General features: G+C 37.2%; 2 protein-coding genes across 2 annotated transcripts; one reads left to right on the forward strand and one right to left on the reverse strand.

The window, feature by feature from the left end:
• Window positions 1-729: 729 nt before the first annotated feature.
• On the forward strand, window positions 730-3,763 carry LOC105439489 (meiosis-specific protein MEI4-like). The gene is made up of 4 exons (XM_030995122.1): window positions 730-1,030; window positions 1,565-1,831; window positions 2,326-2,501; window positions 3,047-3,763. Exons 1-4 carry the CDS (start codon window positions 730-732, stop codon window positions 3,614-3,616), a joined length of 1,314 nt encoding a protein of 437 aa, XP_030850982.1. The 3' UTR covers window positions 3,617-3,763.
• Window positions 3,764-8,158: 4,395 nt separating this feature from the next.
• Window positions 8,159-17,466, reverse strand: LOC577676 (single-minded homolog 1). Its single transcript, XM_030995270.1, has 8 exons — window positions 17,383-17,466; window positions 16,926-17,015; window positions 14,380-14,488; window positions 13,580-13,665; window positions 12,523-12,722; window positions 11,688-11,794; window positions 11,054-11,201; window positions 8,159-10,914 (listed from the first exon to the last, which is right to left on the reverse strand). Exons 1-8 carry the CDS (start codon window positions 17,413-17,415, stop codon window positions 9,447-9,449), a joined length of 2,241 nt encoding a protein of 746 aa, XP_030851130.1. The 5' UTR covers window positions 17,416-17,466; the 3' UTR covers window positions 8,159-9,446.
• Between the last annotated feature and the right edge of the window lie 100 nt (window positions 17,467-17,566).

Consider the following 17,566-nt stretch of genomic DNA (forward strand, 5'->3'; position numbering starts at 1 on the left):
TGAAACTCTCGCTGCGCACGGAGTCATCTAAATCAATCTCATCCCTTTTAGTCTACGCCGAAGGCAAAACGATTATGAAGGAAAAACTGTGATAACGCCATTACGAACGTGTAGATGGCGCACAGTTTTTCCTTTATAATCGTTTTGCCTTCGGCGTAGACTAGAAGGGATGAGATTGATTTAGATGACTCCGTGCGCAGCGAGAGTTTAACACGGCTTGCAAGATTTCAACATGGATGTCGATTTTGACCCATAATTTCCTTAAAAGGGACCATTAAACGGATTATTTCAGTCAAGTTGGTAAGTGGAACCGATGTAGTATAACCTTCTCCTAATTTTAAATAATCAATGCATGAGGTAAAATGACATTTTGGGGGATTTTGGGGGCAGAACGCTACGACCTGAAATGGCCGTGGCGTTATCAAGGGAATGTGTATAGACGGTTTCCGTCTCTAAAGAGAGAGCCGGCCGACCCTACCCCAATAAGAGGCTAACGAACGAAAGAGACGGAAAATTCGGTCTAGGCCTAGATCTACTAGGTCTATCTAGACCTAGTCTAGTACTAGACTCTAGATCTACTACTGACTAACTATATGAAGTAGGGGTCTAGACTATAGAGTAGACTAGAATAATGGTAAGCAATCTTATTATTATTATTACAAAAACAGAATAAAAACAAATGATTGTGATTGGGATTTATATATTTTTTTTTTAAAGGAAGAAATAGTGATGGAGGCTACACACTCAGCCCCAGGGGAACCTAGCTCCCTTGCAGCCCAAGAAACACATGACATTCAGCTAGACCCATCCTTTGTGGACAGGCTGAAGGTAGCCGCTGCTACTGCCATCATCAAGCAGAAACCTGCCACCATGTCTGGAAAAGATTATGCCAAACAGCTGGCTGAGAGACTAAAAAAGAAAGAAGATTCATGGAAAGCAAAGGCTAATAATCTGGAGATGGAGTTACTAAAGACTAAACAGGAACTCTTGCTGGCGAAAACAAAAACTTCTCTTCCTCACAGCATAAATGGTAAGTTCATCATGCATATTTAAAAAAAATGCATTCCTACTTAAAAAATTCTTTTCTGTGTCCTACTGTGAATTTTATTAATGGCTATGCTGTGCATCAATTTTTTTTCCACAGCAAATCTGTAATTTAGACAAATTTTTAATGAAGCAATACATGTACCCAGGACAAAATGGCAAACTTGGCAACCCAGTCAGATTACAGACTGACAAAAGCAAGGCACATTAGCATTTTATCATAAATAATTATGATTGCAAACACTTTGGAAAAATCAACTTTAGTTCCTTTTGTACAGTCTATAGAAATCCCATTCAGATTGCATACTTCAACACTAATGTTTGCACATTTCTATTTGAAATTTCCTTATGTTGATTTTTTTTTTTTTTTTTTTTTTGGGCGAAGATCTTTGCATCATGTTTTTTTAATTGAATGCAAAACTTTATGCATTGAAAATCGAAAATTATGACACAGTCTGTTTTTCTTTCATGAGCAATTGTTTGATAGTTATCTTTGTTTAATAATGTCTTATTTCTGTAGAGAGAGAAGCAGCAAACACTTCCCACAGTCACAGTGAAACAAACACTGATGAGCCAGCATTCCTCACTCCCCCTTCATCATCAGAAGAATACCATCACATTGATCACCAGATGGCGCTCTCTAGAAACACAAAATTCCTTCACAGTCTCTCGACCCTCTCTACACTAAGCAGGACAGATGATGACGTAAAGGTCATGGAAAGGTCATCAGAGATCATAGTCAACAGCGTGAAATTTGCAGTAGAATACATTACAGGAAAATCAAAAGGTATGGTTTTTTAAAGGCAGCATATTCTTTCTAATGTGAAATTCTATATGAATAAACAAAATTAAAACACAAATTGGTGAAAGAAAACATCTTAATTACATTTTAGATTTAAAGCAAACTATTTTTATTGATGGTGAGACATACAACAATGATTTTATGTTTATATTTAATTGAGAATGAAAAATTATTCACATTAATTAAACAACACAATAAGGATATATTGTTCTGCAAAACTATATTTCAGGCAGACTCGTGACTTATTTAGTGTTGTAAATTATTTCCTATTTCAAAAGCAATAATTCTGATTACTGATAACTTTTCTTCAATGGTTTCGTATGTCAAGCCAAAGAGGTACAGTGATAACTAATATATTGACAGCTGTATCTGTAACTCATGAATACATCATCAGAAAGTTAAGTCCTTATATAATTATGTAAATACAGACTTCTATTCTTATTTTACCATGTTTTTTTCCCTTCTCATTTCTTTCATAGGAAAGGCCCCATGTCATCATCTGTCATCTCGGATGCTGCAGAAGGCAGCTGATGCTATCGTGAAGACCTTGGATACCAGACTACCTTCAGGATGCAGGGATGATGTAGTCTCTCTGGTAGGCGAGCTGGTAAAGAGTGTTTTAGATGCGGTGATAGAAAATTCCAAGATATGCAATGTGAGTAGATTCAATTCACATATGTTCATTTAGTTATTTTTTATTCAGTTATGAAGGGTTACACAGAAAAGCAGTTTATATAACAAAAATATATCAAATATATGAAACGTAAAAACTTACTGCGTACATAACTGGAGGTCCAAGAAAAATCAGAAGCTGATCCCTTGTGAGCACTTACAATTAATACAAACATAATGAGGAGGTTCCTGGTCGATGTAGAACAGCAAGGAGCAGGGGAGAAGGATGGACAGAGACTGCCATTTCTACCTATTCCCTAGTATTGCCTTGGCCTTTTATGTTTAGATTTCTCTTGTGTCATTGGTGAATTGAGAAGGGGGGGGGGGGCACAAAGGGCATGAGCCCCCTTTTCCCTTTTCAGATGTGTATTGTATTGTATTTATTAGACTTCATTGATGTAGATCAATATTCTGTTACAATGTAATGTAACGAATCAATATTCTGTTTGGAAACATATATATCATATAATTCAATTCTCTATTTTTTACGACAAGGAATGACAAATTTGTTTTCTGTTTGCATTTTAGACATACTCTCAGAGAGAATCCTGTTGCATCCTCCTTCGTCTCTCAAAATCATCTCATCTCCTTCCTACCATCCTCACCGCCATTCTGGAGAAACTTGAGATGGTATCCACCTCCCTACGCAATATCCGTCTCCATGGCAACCACCTAGATGTTCAGCTTCTTGAAAACTCTTTCTTCCTCTTCTCTACAATGGAAGATATTCTTGTTTCTGTACAGACATCATCATCAGATGCATCATCTTCTAAGGGAAGCTGTATGGAAGGTCAAGGAACTTTGTTTAGCAAAAAGGAGACATCATCTCAAAACAGAACTACCTCTGGTGAACATTCAAGACACGTACCATCTCCAAATTGTGATGATGATGATAACACTGAAGGTCAGGATGCGAGAGGGAAATCAGTGAGAGGTAAGACTGGTAACCAAACACGGAAACTAAGCTTGGAACAGGGGTTTAGGACGAATGTACAGCAGAGACTAGAGGACAGTCTTCTTCATATCTCCCATGACTTTCCTCTCTATGCTCAGTATGTATGGAGGCTGACTGGAATCTTGGAATTGATGAATGAGTAAGGAATTTACTCTCTATGTGTACTTCTTATTCATTATGGAATAATTTTATTTTGTTTGTCCTGTTGAAGGCAGAGATAATGTTTGACAATAACTTGCCCATTAATGAAGTGTTCTTTTTCAGTTAACTACACTTGAAACTGCTAATATGTTATCGGTGCACTTACAAAATGTAATTACTTATAGGTAATGCAAAGTTTGGGGAATTTTTGAAAATTTGATGAATAGTATTTCTTTAAAATGTTGGTATATATTTGGATGTCCCGGTGGATGTATTGTAAGCATTAGAAATTCTAGCCCCTAAAACACTTCTGCTTTCCAGAAATTGAACAATCAAGATTTCAAAAAGTGCCTAAGGCCGTTCCATAGTAGCTGCGACCATCAAAATATCAGAGTATGCAGTTCTGGTACATAATTTTTAAACGGGACTAATAGCAAATCGGTCGGTTGTAGTCAAGAAACAACATTGTTTTAAAGATAAAGTAATATCAGTCTTGAGAGGGAGCTATACAACATAAAAAGTTTATCATTTACAATTTCATCACTTTAGACTCGATTGTGACAACGATCATTGAATATCGTAAAATCGCATATGCTTCCAATATGTTCATTTGAAACAAATTCATGACCCTATACTAAAACTTTGTATTACCTTTAAGAAAGAGCTTCATTATTAAAGAAAACGATAGGGTAAAATGTACAAATATTGAGAAAGAAACAGACTTTTAGACATGACATTTTTATTTTTTACATTTATGATAGCGGCAATCTCATGACCACAAGCACGGCATGATTTCAACGTTCGGATGTAAACTGTTTCAATAAATGCAAAACTAATGAGTGAATAGCGCCATCATGTGGTGAAATCTCTGGTGTGAAGTTTGGTGTACAATACAATAGTTGCAAGGCGTCATAAAAGATCATCTAATGTCCTACGTGTACTTCTGAAGAGGATTTAGAGCAATGTCATCTCTGTGCAACACTATCATGGATTAGAATAACAGCTTCTTTTATCTTTAAAATTCATGTCACTGTAAACTAATTAAAATAACCTCTCACCAATATATCTCTAAAACACCAATCATCCAAAAACCACTGCCAAACTCACCTAAATCCTGTCCCTAAATCTCCAACGTAAAAGTAGCAGATCATGTCCAGTGCAGGTTTGTCTGTCTTTTATTGTAGGCTGCTATGCAGCAACCTACTGAACATTCTTAAGCAAAGTATATTCACATGAAATACATCATAAACCAATAGCAAAATAGGATTTGGGAGTAAGACTGAATATTCAAAAGGGAAAGGAGAAGAGAACCAATGATAAGTAAGAAGTGGAAATACCTAAAGCATTCACACAAGATTCATGAATAAAAAATAAGAAGAGAACAAAGGAACATACCAGGTGAGATGGAAGACTTGGTATGTAGAGGAGATGAATGGAGGAAGGAATTGGGTCAAGTAATTGAGTAAATGCATAAGCAAATGTGTGAAATGAATATGTATAGTGAAAAGAGACTAAAGAATCAAATAGTAATTGTATCAAATACAAAATAATATGGAATGAGTCTAATTTTAACTCTAAATTTTTACAATAAATGCAAAACTAATGAGTGAATAGCGCCATCATGTGGTGAAATCACTGGTATGAATTTTGGTGTACGATGCAATAGTTGCAAGGCGTCATAAAATATCATCTAATGTTCTACATGTACTTCTGAAGAGGATTTAGAGCAATATCATCTCTTTGCAACACTATCATGGATTGGAATTACAGCTTCCTTTATCTTTGAAATGCATGGCACTACATTTATAACAATTTATTAGCTTTTTCTTCGAAGGAAATGTTGAAACGAATTAAATTTGAAATGAAATATGATTATGTTTCATGATTTAGTCAATGGGAGAACTTGGGAGAACAATGGGAGAATTCCTTGTAACTACATGTATATACTTTTTGTATTGTTTTTTGTTTGGGGTGGAGGTTTCACTATCAAATCATTTTATTACATAATTTTACATACCATTTTAATTGTATCTTTATCATCACCACCGCCATCATAACCATCATCATCATCGTATAAGGACAATTGCCCCCTGGACAATCACCCCTTGGGAAATTACCCCCTGAAAACTACCCACAAGAGCAATTGCCCCTCCCCCGGGAAAATTACCCCCAACGACAATTGCCAAAAGATACCATGTGCGAGTCCCCCAACCCGACCCCATACACACACACACGCACACACAAGGGTTATTGTACTAGAGGGTAATTTTCCTTAGGGGGGGGGGGTATTTTCCGGGAGGTAAATTTTCTTGGGGTATTTGTCCTTTGGGTTTAATTGATCTACAACTATCATCATTATCATTACTTCTGTCATCCGCATTTTTGAACATCATCACCATCACCTCATCACCATCATCATCATCATCATCATTGTAATAAAAATAATCATCATCTTCTTCATCATCATCATCATCATCATCATCATTATCATCATCATCATCATCATCATCATCATCATCATCATCGTAATAATAATAATCATCATCTTCTTCATCATCATCATAATCATCATCAGCATTATCAACAAACTTCATAATCATTATCATCTCAAACATCATAATCATTTCCAACTAAATCTTGTTGATGATGGTTATTTTCAAGAGTATTCATTAATTCGGAATCTTATGTTATAACCTGTTTTGCTAAGAATGACAGATACTTTTCTTTTTAAATGAAAAGTATTTTAAGTCAAGATTTGTTTAAATTGTTTTTTTTCTTCTTCAGAGTCCATTTAATTTTGTTCTCAAAAGTGTTCATACTCAGACTGTAGGCTACTCCAAATCTGATCATCGAAACGTCAGGATTTTTTAATTTTAATTTTTGACGTTAGAAAGATTTGTTGAGTAGTAATGAGGTTTACAGTAGGTATCATTAACCTTAACGAATGCAAAATGGAAATTTCTAAGAATTTAATTGTAAAATGAAAGGACAACATATATAAATCCTAATCTTGTGATTAAATCTTTAATAACCAATGTCTGAACAACAATACAATTTCATTTGTCACAAACTGGCGTGAAATATTTCCAGATTCTGTCAACAGAAGAAAAAATGATACATTTTTATTCACAAACGATCATCACACTCGCTTCAATTCTACCTTTATGGGATGGCAAGTCCGGTCAAAATTCTCATGAAAATGAAGAAGAAAAAACGCGCTGAAATAGAGCGATTATCGTCACAGTTATTCATTACTCATGTCATTGTTGTTGTTTACAGAAATAATTATGGTACACAAGCATGTTTCTATAATTCAAAGGTTGTATATTAAGGTAAATATTACTGATGTATTTTCTTAAAATAATCATAGAGAGTCACATCAAACCATTGGACGAAATAGTTATTTGAATACGTTATAAGTAAAGAAACAAAAATTGAACTAGCAAACATGAATATATATTTGCTTGGTACATTCAAATATTAGAGAGAGAGAGAGAGAGAGAGAGAGTGAAGGTGAAAGTGAGCTAGACAGAGAGAGGGAGGGGAGATATATAGAAAAACGGATAGGCGAAGGAGAAAGAGAGAGAGAGAGAGAGAGAGAGAGAGAGAGAGGGGAGGGAGAGAGAGAGAGAGAGCAAGAGAGAGAAAAGGGGGGGGGGGTGCACTGGTAATGATTGGTGCGGAAGTGGTCGTACATTTTTAGTTCAAATCGAAACGTAACATGTTTTAAAACGATATAGGAACGGCTCACCCGATATTAGACATTATCTTTACTTTTTTATGCGTTTTATCAGTCGACTATGATAATAATCAGATTGCAAATGCATCCATGTTCATTACATCAATGATAGAGCCTAACAAAAATCAACTAACCGTAAATTACAGTTATGAAGAGGTAAATAACAATCACGGCTAATTACAGTGTACAAGAATTTAGTTCAGTTCTATTAAAATATCAAATCACTCTTAGGGGGTAAGTTATATGTATCGAGTTTGCTAATATCTCAAATTCGCAATCGAAAATATTAAATAACAAATCGGTCAGCAAACACCGTCGATTACAATGGAGTGGATGTACGCCCCCTCCCCCTCTTCAAAAGCTCCCCCTATTATTAATATTTGGATACACCTCTGCAAACGAACCTGCCCATCAAGTGAATTTTGGAGGAACATCTTTACCTTGTACATTTGAGGTCAACTATATCTAAAAAAGTAATGATTTTTTCATATTAAGCGATAGTCAAACATGTTGCGTCTCCTGCACTTAATCTAGGTTTTGAAAGCAGCTCTCCTATTGAAATCATAATCAAAACTTGATCAATGTCAAGCTAACATGTAAATATCACAATTAACTTAGTGTCTCGTTGCAAATAAGAGAGAAAAGGAGAGAGATTTGAAAATATTACTTGATATTATGTTGGGTATATCAAAATAAAGATCGGGGATAGAACAACAGGAACAGAATGATCATAGAAATATATCAACTTTATACCATAAATTAGTCACATTTACATTGTCCATGTAAAAAAGAGCACCGATGTCACTTCGTTCAATTCCATTCAGGAACAATCAATTTTAATGGTGTTATCATGCAGACATTTTAAAGACACATCTCTTTATTTCATGCAATAATTAAAGTAAATATTAAACGAGTATTTTCATCAAATATACTGGCTTTCTTTCTAACATACATCTACAAGTTTAAAACTGTACACAGGATTGCAACTGGTTTCCACCTTAGAATATTAACATTTTAAAAACAAGCTACGCACAAAAAGAAAAACTTGACTGAAATTAAAAATTCGCAAAACAGTCTTACACAATACACAATAATTATTTCAGTTCGGATGTGAATGTTTTTCTTGCATTTTTTATCTGACAAAAGACGCAAAATTCAATAAAAATTCCTTTAAACAATTATTTATCTTACACTTTGCTATCTGTATTAATAGCCCATCACTACATCGGCAATATCAGTATAATTTTTGCATCTGTAAACCCTGTTAAGATAATTTTAGCGTTCCCGTGAATTGTAACATGAGAATACCTCTTGCCCATGACAAGAAGACGCCGATAATATACTATACACGAAAAGTGTATATCAAATTCTTCTACGACATCAATGTATTGCTCATTGATCCCGAAACAGAATATTAATGATCTTCACATGCACAAACATTAAAATGAAAATACATTTCAAAAAGGATCATCGAAAAAGATAATAATGTTAATGGACTTCTTTTGGGGCAGGCCAGAAGATCCCGAACGTAACCTGGCACGATTACCCTTTATAATATTTTTTTTAACGAATAATCACCAAGCGTCGTTTTAACCTCGGATCATTTTAGAGCATTAAGTGCAACGATGAAAACTCAATCGTTAGCTCAATCGGTAAGGACAGCGTAGTACAACGTTGGAGTTGTGGGTTAGAATCACAGCATTTATTCAGTTCTATTTTTTGCCTTCATAAAGAGTGAGGCAAAGCAATAAATAATTAAAGTCTGATTGTTTGTGACCTCTTTCCAAGCTGCTAATGAAACAAAAATGACTCCGGCTATATAATATGTAGGCCCTGATAACATTGATGGCAGTGCGAATGATTTAACCGAAATGTTTGGTTTAGGGAGTGTAGAGGGGTGTTTCTAACTAGTTGAAGATAACTGAACAGTCTTGAAAACCCCGGGAAAACGACAATACAGATATCATGAAACCCATTGTTACAACATTCATAACAACTGACAAAAGTAAGAACATGTCATAAATATATTGAATGCCCAATATTCAGGATAAAAATTCAACCTTTGTTCAGAATTTAAAGTGAAAACTATCCTCTCAGTAGGCATACGCATTGTGCAGATCCTTGAGATGTGTGCCATTTGCATACCAACCTAAGCCTGTCCGATCACACATAGTGCTAGAGTTGTGAAAGTAAGGGTATTCCTTAGGATCCCGACACTGGTCCGCTATTGCAGCCTCGGACGTCCCATAAGCAGCGTAAGTCGACGTCCGCGCTAGAGCCGTGTTCCCTGAATAGCACATGGACGAGTCCTTAGTGGCTGAATAATAGTCAGTGAGACGGGAGGTACCATTTATGGACGGGGGTGAAGTGTGCCCATTACGGAGGGATGATGCCCGGCGACTCGGACTGGTACTTCTAGCGCTATAGTCGGTTGATGTATGACGGCTGAGGTCCGATGTCCGCGTCGAGTATGAAATGTCGTGAAGGTCTCTCGAATCGCGGTTATCGGTTGCACTAGAAGAGTTTTTTCTGACCGAGGAATGTTCAGACGAGCTTGCGCTTCTTCTCGTCTCGGACTGACCCATGTGATTGGTGTTTGTTACCTCATTTTGAGATGTGTTTACACCATTCAACCTGCTGCTGTTCAGTTTATGACGTTCTTCCTTTACGAGTCTCTCTGTTGCGTGTACCAGGCTCTCAAACTTCCTGCTGCTATTGGCGACTGTATCACTCTCCCTTCTTTGCCGCGATTTGTCGTGGCTGTATGCCCTTGGAGAAACTGTCGTAACTCCTGAAGGGCTACCCGTTTGTGCTGGTGACGTCACAGTGTGAGAATGTTCGGAGGAAACGCCATGATTCGGTGACGTCATTGAGGTGCAGGATTGAGAAAGCGTTTCTAAATGTCGGACATCGCTGGTATCATTGCAACATGTAGAGGTACTCGGAGCACTTCTCGGGTTCTCTGTCCCTGAATACGAGTGCGCACTTTTGCGGGTGTCCGCGTAAGACGATGCGTCGGTTGCCCCGTATCCATGCGCAGCCGACCACGTGAAATAACTCCTCGCGTCCGTCGACCCGTAATACCGATCATCACTATAATGTCCACGATACGACGAGATCCTGTCATTCACGCAGTGCGCGTACGCCTCGGCAGTCGGGTACGCGTACGAATTCGCGTACGGTGCGTACGTTCCATCAGTGTACACGTTGTGCTGGTAGCCTGCTGCGTAACTCGCTGAATACATCGCGTTGTATCGGTCCAACCCTTCCTGATACGCTGCCGTCAGCTGCGGAGTAGGGACGGGAACCTCACAAGCTGTTGCATACTGGCCGTAAGTCCTGGCCTGAGTGTACTCACTCGCCGCTGCTGCTGCCGTCATAGCATCCTGATAGAGCAAGCTCTGGGTAGGTGTCTGGACTTGGTACGGCTGGTACTTGGATGATTTGCTCTTCTTCTTGCTTTTGCTGGGCCTGGTCTTTTCCTCGACGGCTGAGAAATTCGACTCTGTTTTGGCTTGGAGCTGATCGAATTGAAGAATGAGCTCTTTTTCTTCCATTTTGCTGAAACAGAGAAAATAAAAGCCCAAATTTCATTAATTCTGCTGGAACATATTTGTAAGGATTTATTTAGTGCTTGAGAACAAAATGAATGAATGAAAACAGACAAACAAACAAAACAAACAATCGTACTCAATCTTACCTTAGTACAGTATTGACGCTGACGATACAATGTGGTCTAGAGGAGCGGCTATTGTGAACGATGGTGGCCGCACTCTGCATCCAGACCCATCCACCGTGCTTGGATAAGAATCGGAAGTACCGGGTAGTCGCCTGCCCTTTTAACAGTACTGTGAAGATAAATACATGCACAAAAAGATTAAAGATAATAGTATGATGAAATCTATTCATTCTTCTTTAGCCATCGGGGGCAATTTGTGGAAAGCGTGGTAGAGTGTTCAATAAGTAGACCTTTTAAGTTAAGGAGTAAGAGTTTGAACCATTGTCCGTTGTTAGGTCGTTAGGCAAGGTAGGTTTGTTTCTCTGCACCCAGGTGTACTACAAGGGTTACCGTTAGTTTAAAATCGAAAACTTCTGAAAGCTATACTTGACGATGTCCTTGCTGAATTTTTGTGGGATTTATACAGTATGGTCGAATGAAGGAGTTGACGAAAGGGCGAATAACTCCGAGAGACAAATATTTCTTGAGAAGATGAACAGTTTCAAACCTGTCTGTGGTCAGCTCACCATAAATGAATGGTTGTACTATAATGATCGTTCTTTTGTAATGGAATATTATAGGTCTTATTATACTCGTGATGAACGTGAGGACTTACATGTATGGTGAGCATATCGTATATGCATGATGTCCATTGGATGTACAAAATGATAGATTGTCTTTTCAATCAGGTCCTGTGGTTCGTACCCTGTCAGAACTGCAACTCTGTGACAAATGATAACACAAAACAATCTTTAAAAAATATACACAAAACTGCATAAAAATAGTGACTTGGATATCGGTGTAGTATGATGATGCAGAAAAAGATGTGTATGTATATATATATATATATGTGTGTGTATAACCCTACATAGTACATTAAGTGGACATCATAAAAATCCTAACCCTAACCCTAACACTAACCCTAATGTCTACTTAATGACTCATTTTTTTCACTCCCAATGTCCTTCCAATGACGCCTTTAGTAAAATTACATATATAGAGAGAGATATATAACAAAATTGGGCCTTCCACACCAAATTGTCCTCCTAATCACTATGTCTACTTAATGACTCATTTTTCACTCCAAATGTCCCTCTAATGACGCCTTTAGTAAAATATATATATATATATATATATATATATATATATATATATATATATATATATATATATATATATATTATTTTCGTAGCATAGTGGAGGAAAGATAAAAGACACATAAGCTCTATTTTTTGTCAAGATCCAGTTCACATCTCCAAAAGAAGTACCTATTGAAAATTGACGTATTCAATCGAAAGAAATCAATAACGCGTGATATCTTAAAAATGAAAACTACATGTAAAGCAGTTCTTTTTAAAATTGTTTCCCATCTTCTCTTGATATTACTAAAGTGTATTAAGCTCAGTCACAATTGACCATCGTTTGATTCATGATTGTCCGCTTGTACTTACTTTCCATCGAGAAAGATGAGCTTCATATCGAGACTAGCCCTGAACATGAACATGTTGTTATAGAGTTTGACCTCGGTCAGTGAGCTTGGAGGTAGCGAATGTCCTATGGCCACCAGACCTACATTCTGATAACATCCGTCGTAGGGGGCGATGTCCATGGTATACTGCTTGATCTTCAAGTAACCATGGCAATGGATAACCTGATAGATGGAAGATTTGAGAAAACAAACATGAAAGGAATAATAAAAACGATAAGTAAGTTTTTTTGTAAACTAACGTTTACTGAACACAAATGCTGGAAAGTTAGAAAACACTTTCAACGAGGTCTACAAACTTTCAAAACATGCAAAGAGCAGAATATCTTATGACTTTCCCATAATTAAAAAAATAAAATGTACACGAGTATTTTTTTAGAATAAACTTGATAAATGAAAAGGTGAATTGTGAATAAATAAAGCTTTACTCAGGCGTAATGATACGATCTAATTATTAGTCTGGGCCTAATTTGGCTTCAAACACTGTTCTCACTGTTCTTAGAAGTTGTTTGCTACTTGATTCGATTGGGGTTTATGCAAGCTTTGAGTCTCAAGAAAAGAGGTTATAATCGTTTGTAAACTCCTCCAAGTCCCTTCCCCAATCTCCTCCTTTATTTCTCTCCACCCTCTCCCTCTCTGCATCTATCACACCACCGCTCTGTTTCTGCCACTGGCCCCTCCCGACACCCCACCATTTCGTCACCCTCCTTTTCCCTATCCTACCAGTTGTCCCCAGTTCTAATTATTCCCATGTTAATACCTCTCACACATCTGATATTAGCAACCTGGGTATCGTTTCACAAAACCGTCATAAGAACAAGTTCACCGACATCCCGTTGAAACACTTGTTAATTACAATTCATGCATTTCAATGGGATGTTGGTGAACTTGTTCTTACGACCATCTTGTGAAACGCTGCCATGAATGCTCTCGATCGTTTACAAAAAAATATGCACGTGGATGGCCAATTACAATCCATCCAATATGCTACGATTATATATATCCATGGTTCAATCTCCTACCTTGTAACCGCCCGATGTTAATCCAGCGTTTCGCTTGGCCAGCACGCACTTCATTCTCAAGAAAAACTGACGCTCTAGCTCATAATCTGGAAATAAAGTCGGCAGAGAAAGAAACGGACTAAGTGCATGCAATCTCTTTTTTACCCTTCCTTTTGGTAAAAAACTTGGATGGAAGATGTCAAACTAATGACTTGATGATCCCCCGTATTTGCAACTGATATTAAATGATCGCAGCATCATCGCAGGTCTTACAATCACATCTATTCTGACCCCTATTATGCTAGTAGTTGCAAATCTAAATCTTTTATAAAGATGGTTAAATTCTTCAGCATTTTTAAAACTCAACAGGAGAAGTACAATATTCAGAATAAACTTTTTATCTAATAATTTTGGAATATATCTAGAATAACGTTTATTATAGATATTTCTACAAAAATAACGACTGATGCATCATAATCTTAATTATAATCGTATTATTATTAACGTCAGCATTTTGTTTAAATTATCTTTACAAATATTGAAATCATATATCAAACGTGCTTTCCGCTTCTTTAACATAGATTTTGTTTTGAAACGAATATAGTTGACAAATATTAATATTTCTATTTTTTTGCACCGTAATACAACAGCTTAAAATATTATTTGTTATAAATGCTTAAGTTGTATACTTTGTCTATATATCTATACCGTTATTATCATTCAAGTATCTTTAAAAAGGACAATTTGATCAAAAATGTTATCAGAAGTATGTTTAATCAATATTATTAGTATAAACCATAATAGCAGAGATAATTATATACCTGTAAGTAGGTGTGTATGGTATGGTTGGTGAGCGGTGAGCAAAGCAGTCATTTCATCGTGATCAGCGGGATGAATGTATTCATAAATACTATTACCCGTCAGCTCCACCTGAAAGATACAACACACATCAAGACAAGTGATTAGAGGAACACGAGTACAAGGAGACGCGATGGCTCAGTGGTAGAGCAGTGGTCTCGTAAGCGGGATGTCCCGGGTTCGAAACCAAGTCGATGCGCTAGTGGCCTTTGGTAAGGCATTAATCCTCATAACCAAGTCCCTCGGAGAGGACTTAAAGCCGTCGTCCCCTGGTTACTTACTTACAAGCACATGCTTTCTAAGCAGTCAGGTAATACAAACCATCAAATCAAACCAAGACTTCTGTACATTGTACATTTGAAATGAAGTCATAACATATTCATCTTCTCCTCTCATCCCTTCTTTCAAACATATCAGAGCATGAGAGCCTTACTACTGCATTCACTTTATTAATGTATGTATACTTGATATTTTCACGTAACATAATCTTCTATGTTGTTTACCCCTTCGCGATTCCGGATTTGTAATGTTCAAGAGACAAGATGGGCCTCAAAAAAGTACAAAAGTGAGCGCACACTGGCTCTCGGCATACGTGTATTACTACCAAATAAGGAGGTATTCATGCATATATAACTTTTAGGAACTCTTTCAAGAAATTGCTATTTTGATCTTTCAACGATTTGTTTTTCTCCATTATTATGTAATGATATATTTAATTCTTTCTCGCCGTGTCTCTTATTATAATTTACTGTCCCCAGCTTGAACTATATTTTGTGAACTGCCTTTCATTCTCTTATTTGATTTTACCTCTATCCATCTGACTCATTTTCTTTGTTTCTTTTTCTTTTCTTACTTTTTTTTCTTCTTCTGGTATTCACGTCTCCGTCAACTTATTTCCAAGAATCCTCTAAACATAGCAAAACTAATAAGAGTAAACATATCTGTGGTAATGATACATCGAAATTACACCACAACAAATACAACAGCAAACAAACTTCTAGTTCGCTCGCCACGCAAAAATGCTCTTCAAAAACTAGATCATACAACCCCTTTACTCTATAAAGAACGGCTGCAACTGTTTCATGTTTGCCAAACTCATGGCGGAAGAAAAAGTTCAAGACCAAGGGGTCAAAAGCTCAAAAGTGCAACGCCAAAGTTACCAAGAAGAGATCCATTTTATCCACAGTCTGATTGTACTTTTAGTGAACTTTGACTTTGTCGGCCATTGTTACCCTTTGACGGAGGAGCTGGGTGAATGAAAAATGATGGAGAGAGGGTTTTTCTTGGCCCCGTTTTGTGCCTTGGAGCGGAATGCGGATTGGGGAACAATAGGGGTACAAAGGAGAGCAATCCATTACCATGTAACTTGTTGGATGTCTGACGTCCGCTTGATGGCAGATATGACATGGGAGGAGGTGGACGGGGAGCGAGGAAGGGGGGGGGGGGGGGGGGGTAGAAGAGGGGTACTGGAAGCATGAGAAATACTGGCGAAGGGACAGTAAAGCAAGAGAGAATCAAATTAATAAACAAGTTGAAAGTTGAATGTAGTAGAAGCAACCCCAACATACAAAAACAGAGAAGGGAATACAGAGAGTGCACAGAAGGAGATTACAGAAAGGACAACCTAAAAGTCACCAAAAGCAAAATGGAATGAAGTAATAATTGGGAATTCGACACAGAAAGTTTGAACAAAAGTTTGTACGAGATATGGAGAGGCAAGTAAAGAAATGAGATAAGTTGAAACTAAAGACAGCATGAGAGAAAACAAAAAGAAGAAGAGAGTGTTAGTATGGAAAGGGAACCTCAAGAGAAAGAGTGGTAGAGAGACGGAAAGAGATCGAGAGGTGGAGAAGGAAACCGGGGGGGGGGGGGGGGGTGGTGAGAGGGCGGAGTAAACATAGTAAAGAGAGATATAGCAAAGGTGGACGATGTCTTTGTCATGGTTGTACTTTTTTCGACTCAATTCTTCGCTCAGGGCGTCATGAGATTTGGACGAGGGTACTATGACAAAAAACTCTAAAGTTGGTGCGTAGTTCCACTGTTTTTGATACGTCTTTTCTACCCTCTCGATACTGCACTTTTCAGGGGAATACACTAACTGAAGTATAAAGTGCACCTGACCTGAACGGGTCCTGCGTGAAGACACTTGCCTCAAAAATTGAGTCGAGAGATGAAGAAGGAACATTTCTTTATGTACATGTAGTATCAATTTCAAATGGCCATGGTGTTAGCACTTTTTTTTCTGCTTTCAGGCCATGGTATAGACCAAGAAAAAGGAAAGAAAGAAATTAAAGAAAAATGTCCGGGTCGTGTATTGTGAGGGGCGGCATAAGAAATCGCCTAGCCCGGCAACAACAAATTTTGTGTAGAGTTATTGATTAAGCACAGCTAGTTTTAAACCACTGTTCTAAAACTATTCTGCTCATCATTAGCTTCTTTCAAATATTTTGTGAAATTTTAGTTTACAAATGTTAGCGTCACTTTGTAATTGTTTAAGCAGTCTGCTTACCTGTGATAAACCAAGATGGACGGATGCAGTTTCGGAGATGTAGATGATCTTTCCATCGGGAGCGACGACAAAGATAAAACCATCAAGGGTCTGTGATGGGCAAAGAAGAGAAATGTTCAGCTTGAAAAAGTGAGGGAAGGAAAATCCATAGAAAATATCTACCAATTTCTCACTAGATATGTCTTATATAATTGACATTTTACTAACGAGATGAGGTGAGATAACCATTGATATCAATATAAAATGCATTGAATAGCGTTTAATTCGTTTTTATTATTGACAACAACAATGAAAAGTTCGGGTTTTCAACAGACTAAATTGAAAACAAATCTCACCAAATAAAGCAGACACTACACTCGCATGGATATAAATCAATATTATCTCTCTTTAGACATCTATTTCATTTGGTACATGAACTAAATTACAGATGCCTTGTTGTAAATTATTATAGACCTACCTGCAAAAGATGTGCGCCTAGTTCCCTGGTCATGTGATCTAGAGTCGAGATGTTGCGGCTACCCCACGAATCACCAAGACCTACGTGAATCAAAGAAACAAAACATTGGAATGAAAGCTTATTAGTTTTCACATCAAAATGTAAGAACATAAGGAAGAGGATATCCAAATGAAAGTTATTTGTG

This window comes from Strongylocentrotus purpuratus, unplaced genomic scaffold, assembly GCF_000002235.5.
Source record: "Strongylocentrotus purpuratus isolate Spur 01 unplaced genomic scaffold, Spur_5.0 spur5_scaffold_21, whole genome shotgun sequence".
NCBI classification, from domain to species: domain Eukaryota; kingdom Metazoa; phylum Echinodermata; class Echinoidea; order Camarodonta; family Strongylocentrotidae; genus Strongylocentrotus; species Strongylocentrotus purpuratus.

Excerpts from the sequence above, each read along its gene's own strand:
- LOC105439489 (XM_030995122.1), top strand. The coding sequence starts at position 730 with ATGGAGGCTACACACTCAGCCCCAGGGGAACCTAGCTCCCTTGCAGCC. Across the intron at positions 1,832-2,325 it reads CATTACAGGAAAATCAAAAG|GAAAGGCCCCATGTCATCAT; the intron begins GTATGGTTTTTT and ends TTTCTTTCATAG. Across the intron at positions 2,502-3,046 it reads AAAATTCCAAGATATGCAAT|ACATACTCTCAGAGAGAATC; the intron begins GTGAGTAGATTC and ends TTTGCATTTTAG.
- LOC577676 (XM_030995270.1), bottom strand. The coding sequence starts at position 17,415 with ATGACCAGGGAACTAGGCGCACATCTTTTGCAG. Across the intron at positions 13,666-14,379 it reads CCATACACACCTACTTACAG|ATTATGAGCTAGAGCGTCAG; the intron begins GTATATAATTAT and ends CTTTATTTCCAG. Across the intron at positions 11,795-12,522 it reads CTCATCTTTCTCGATGGAAA|AGTTGCAGTTCTGACAGGGT; the intron begins GTAAGTACAAGC and ends CATTTGTCACAG.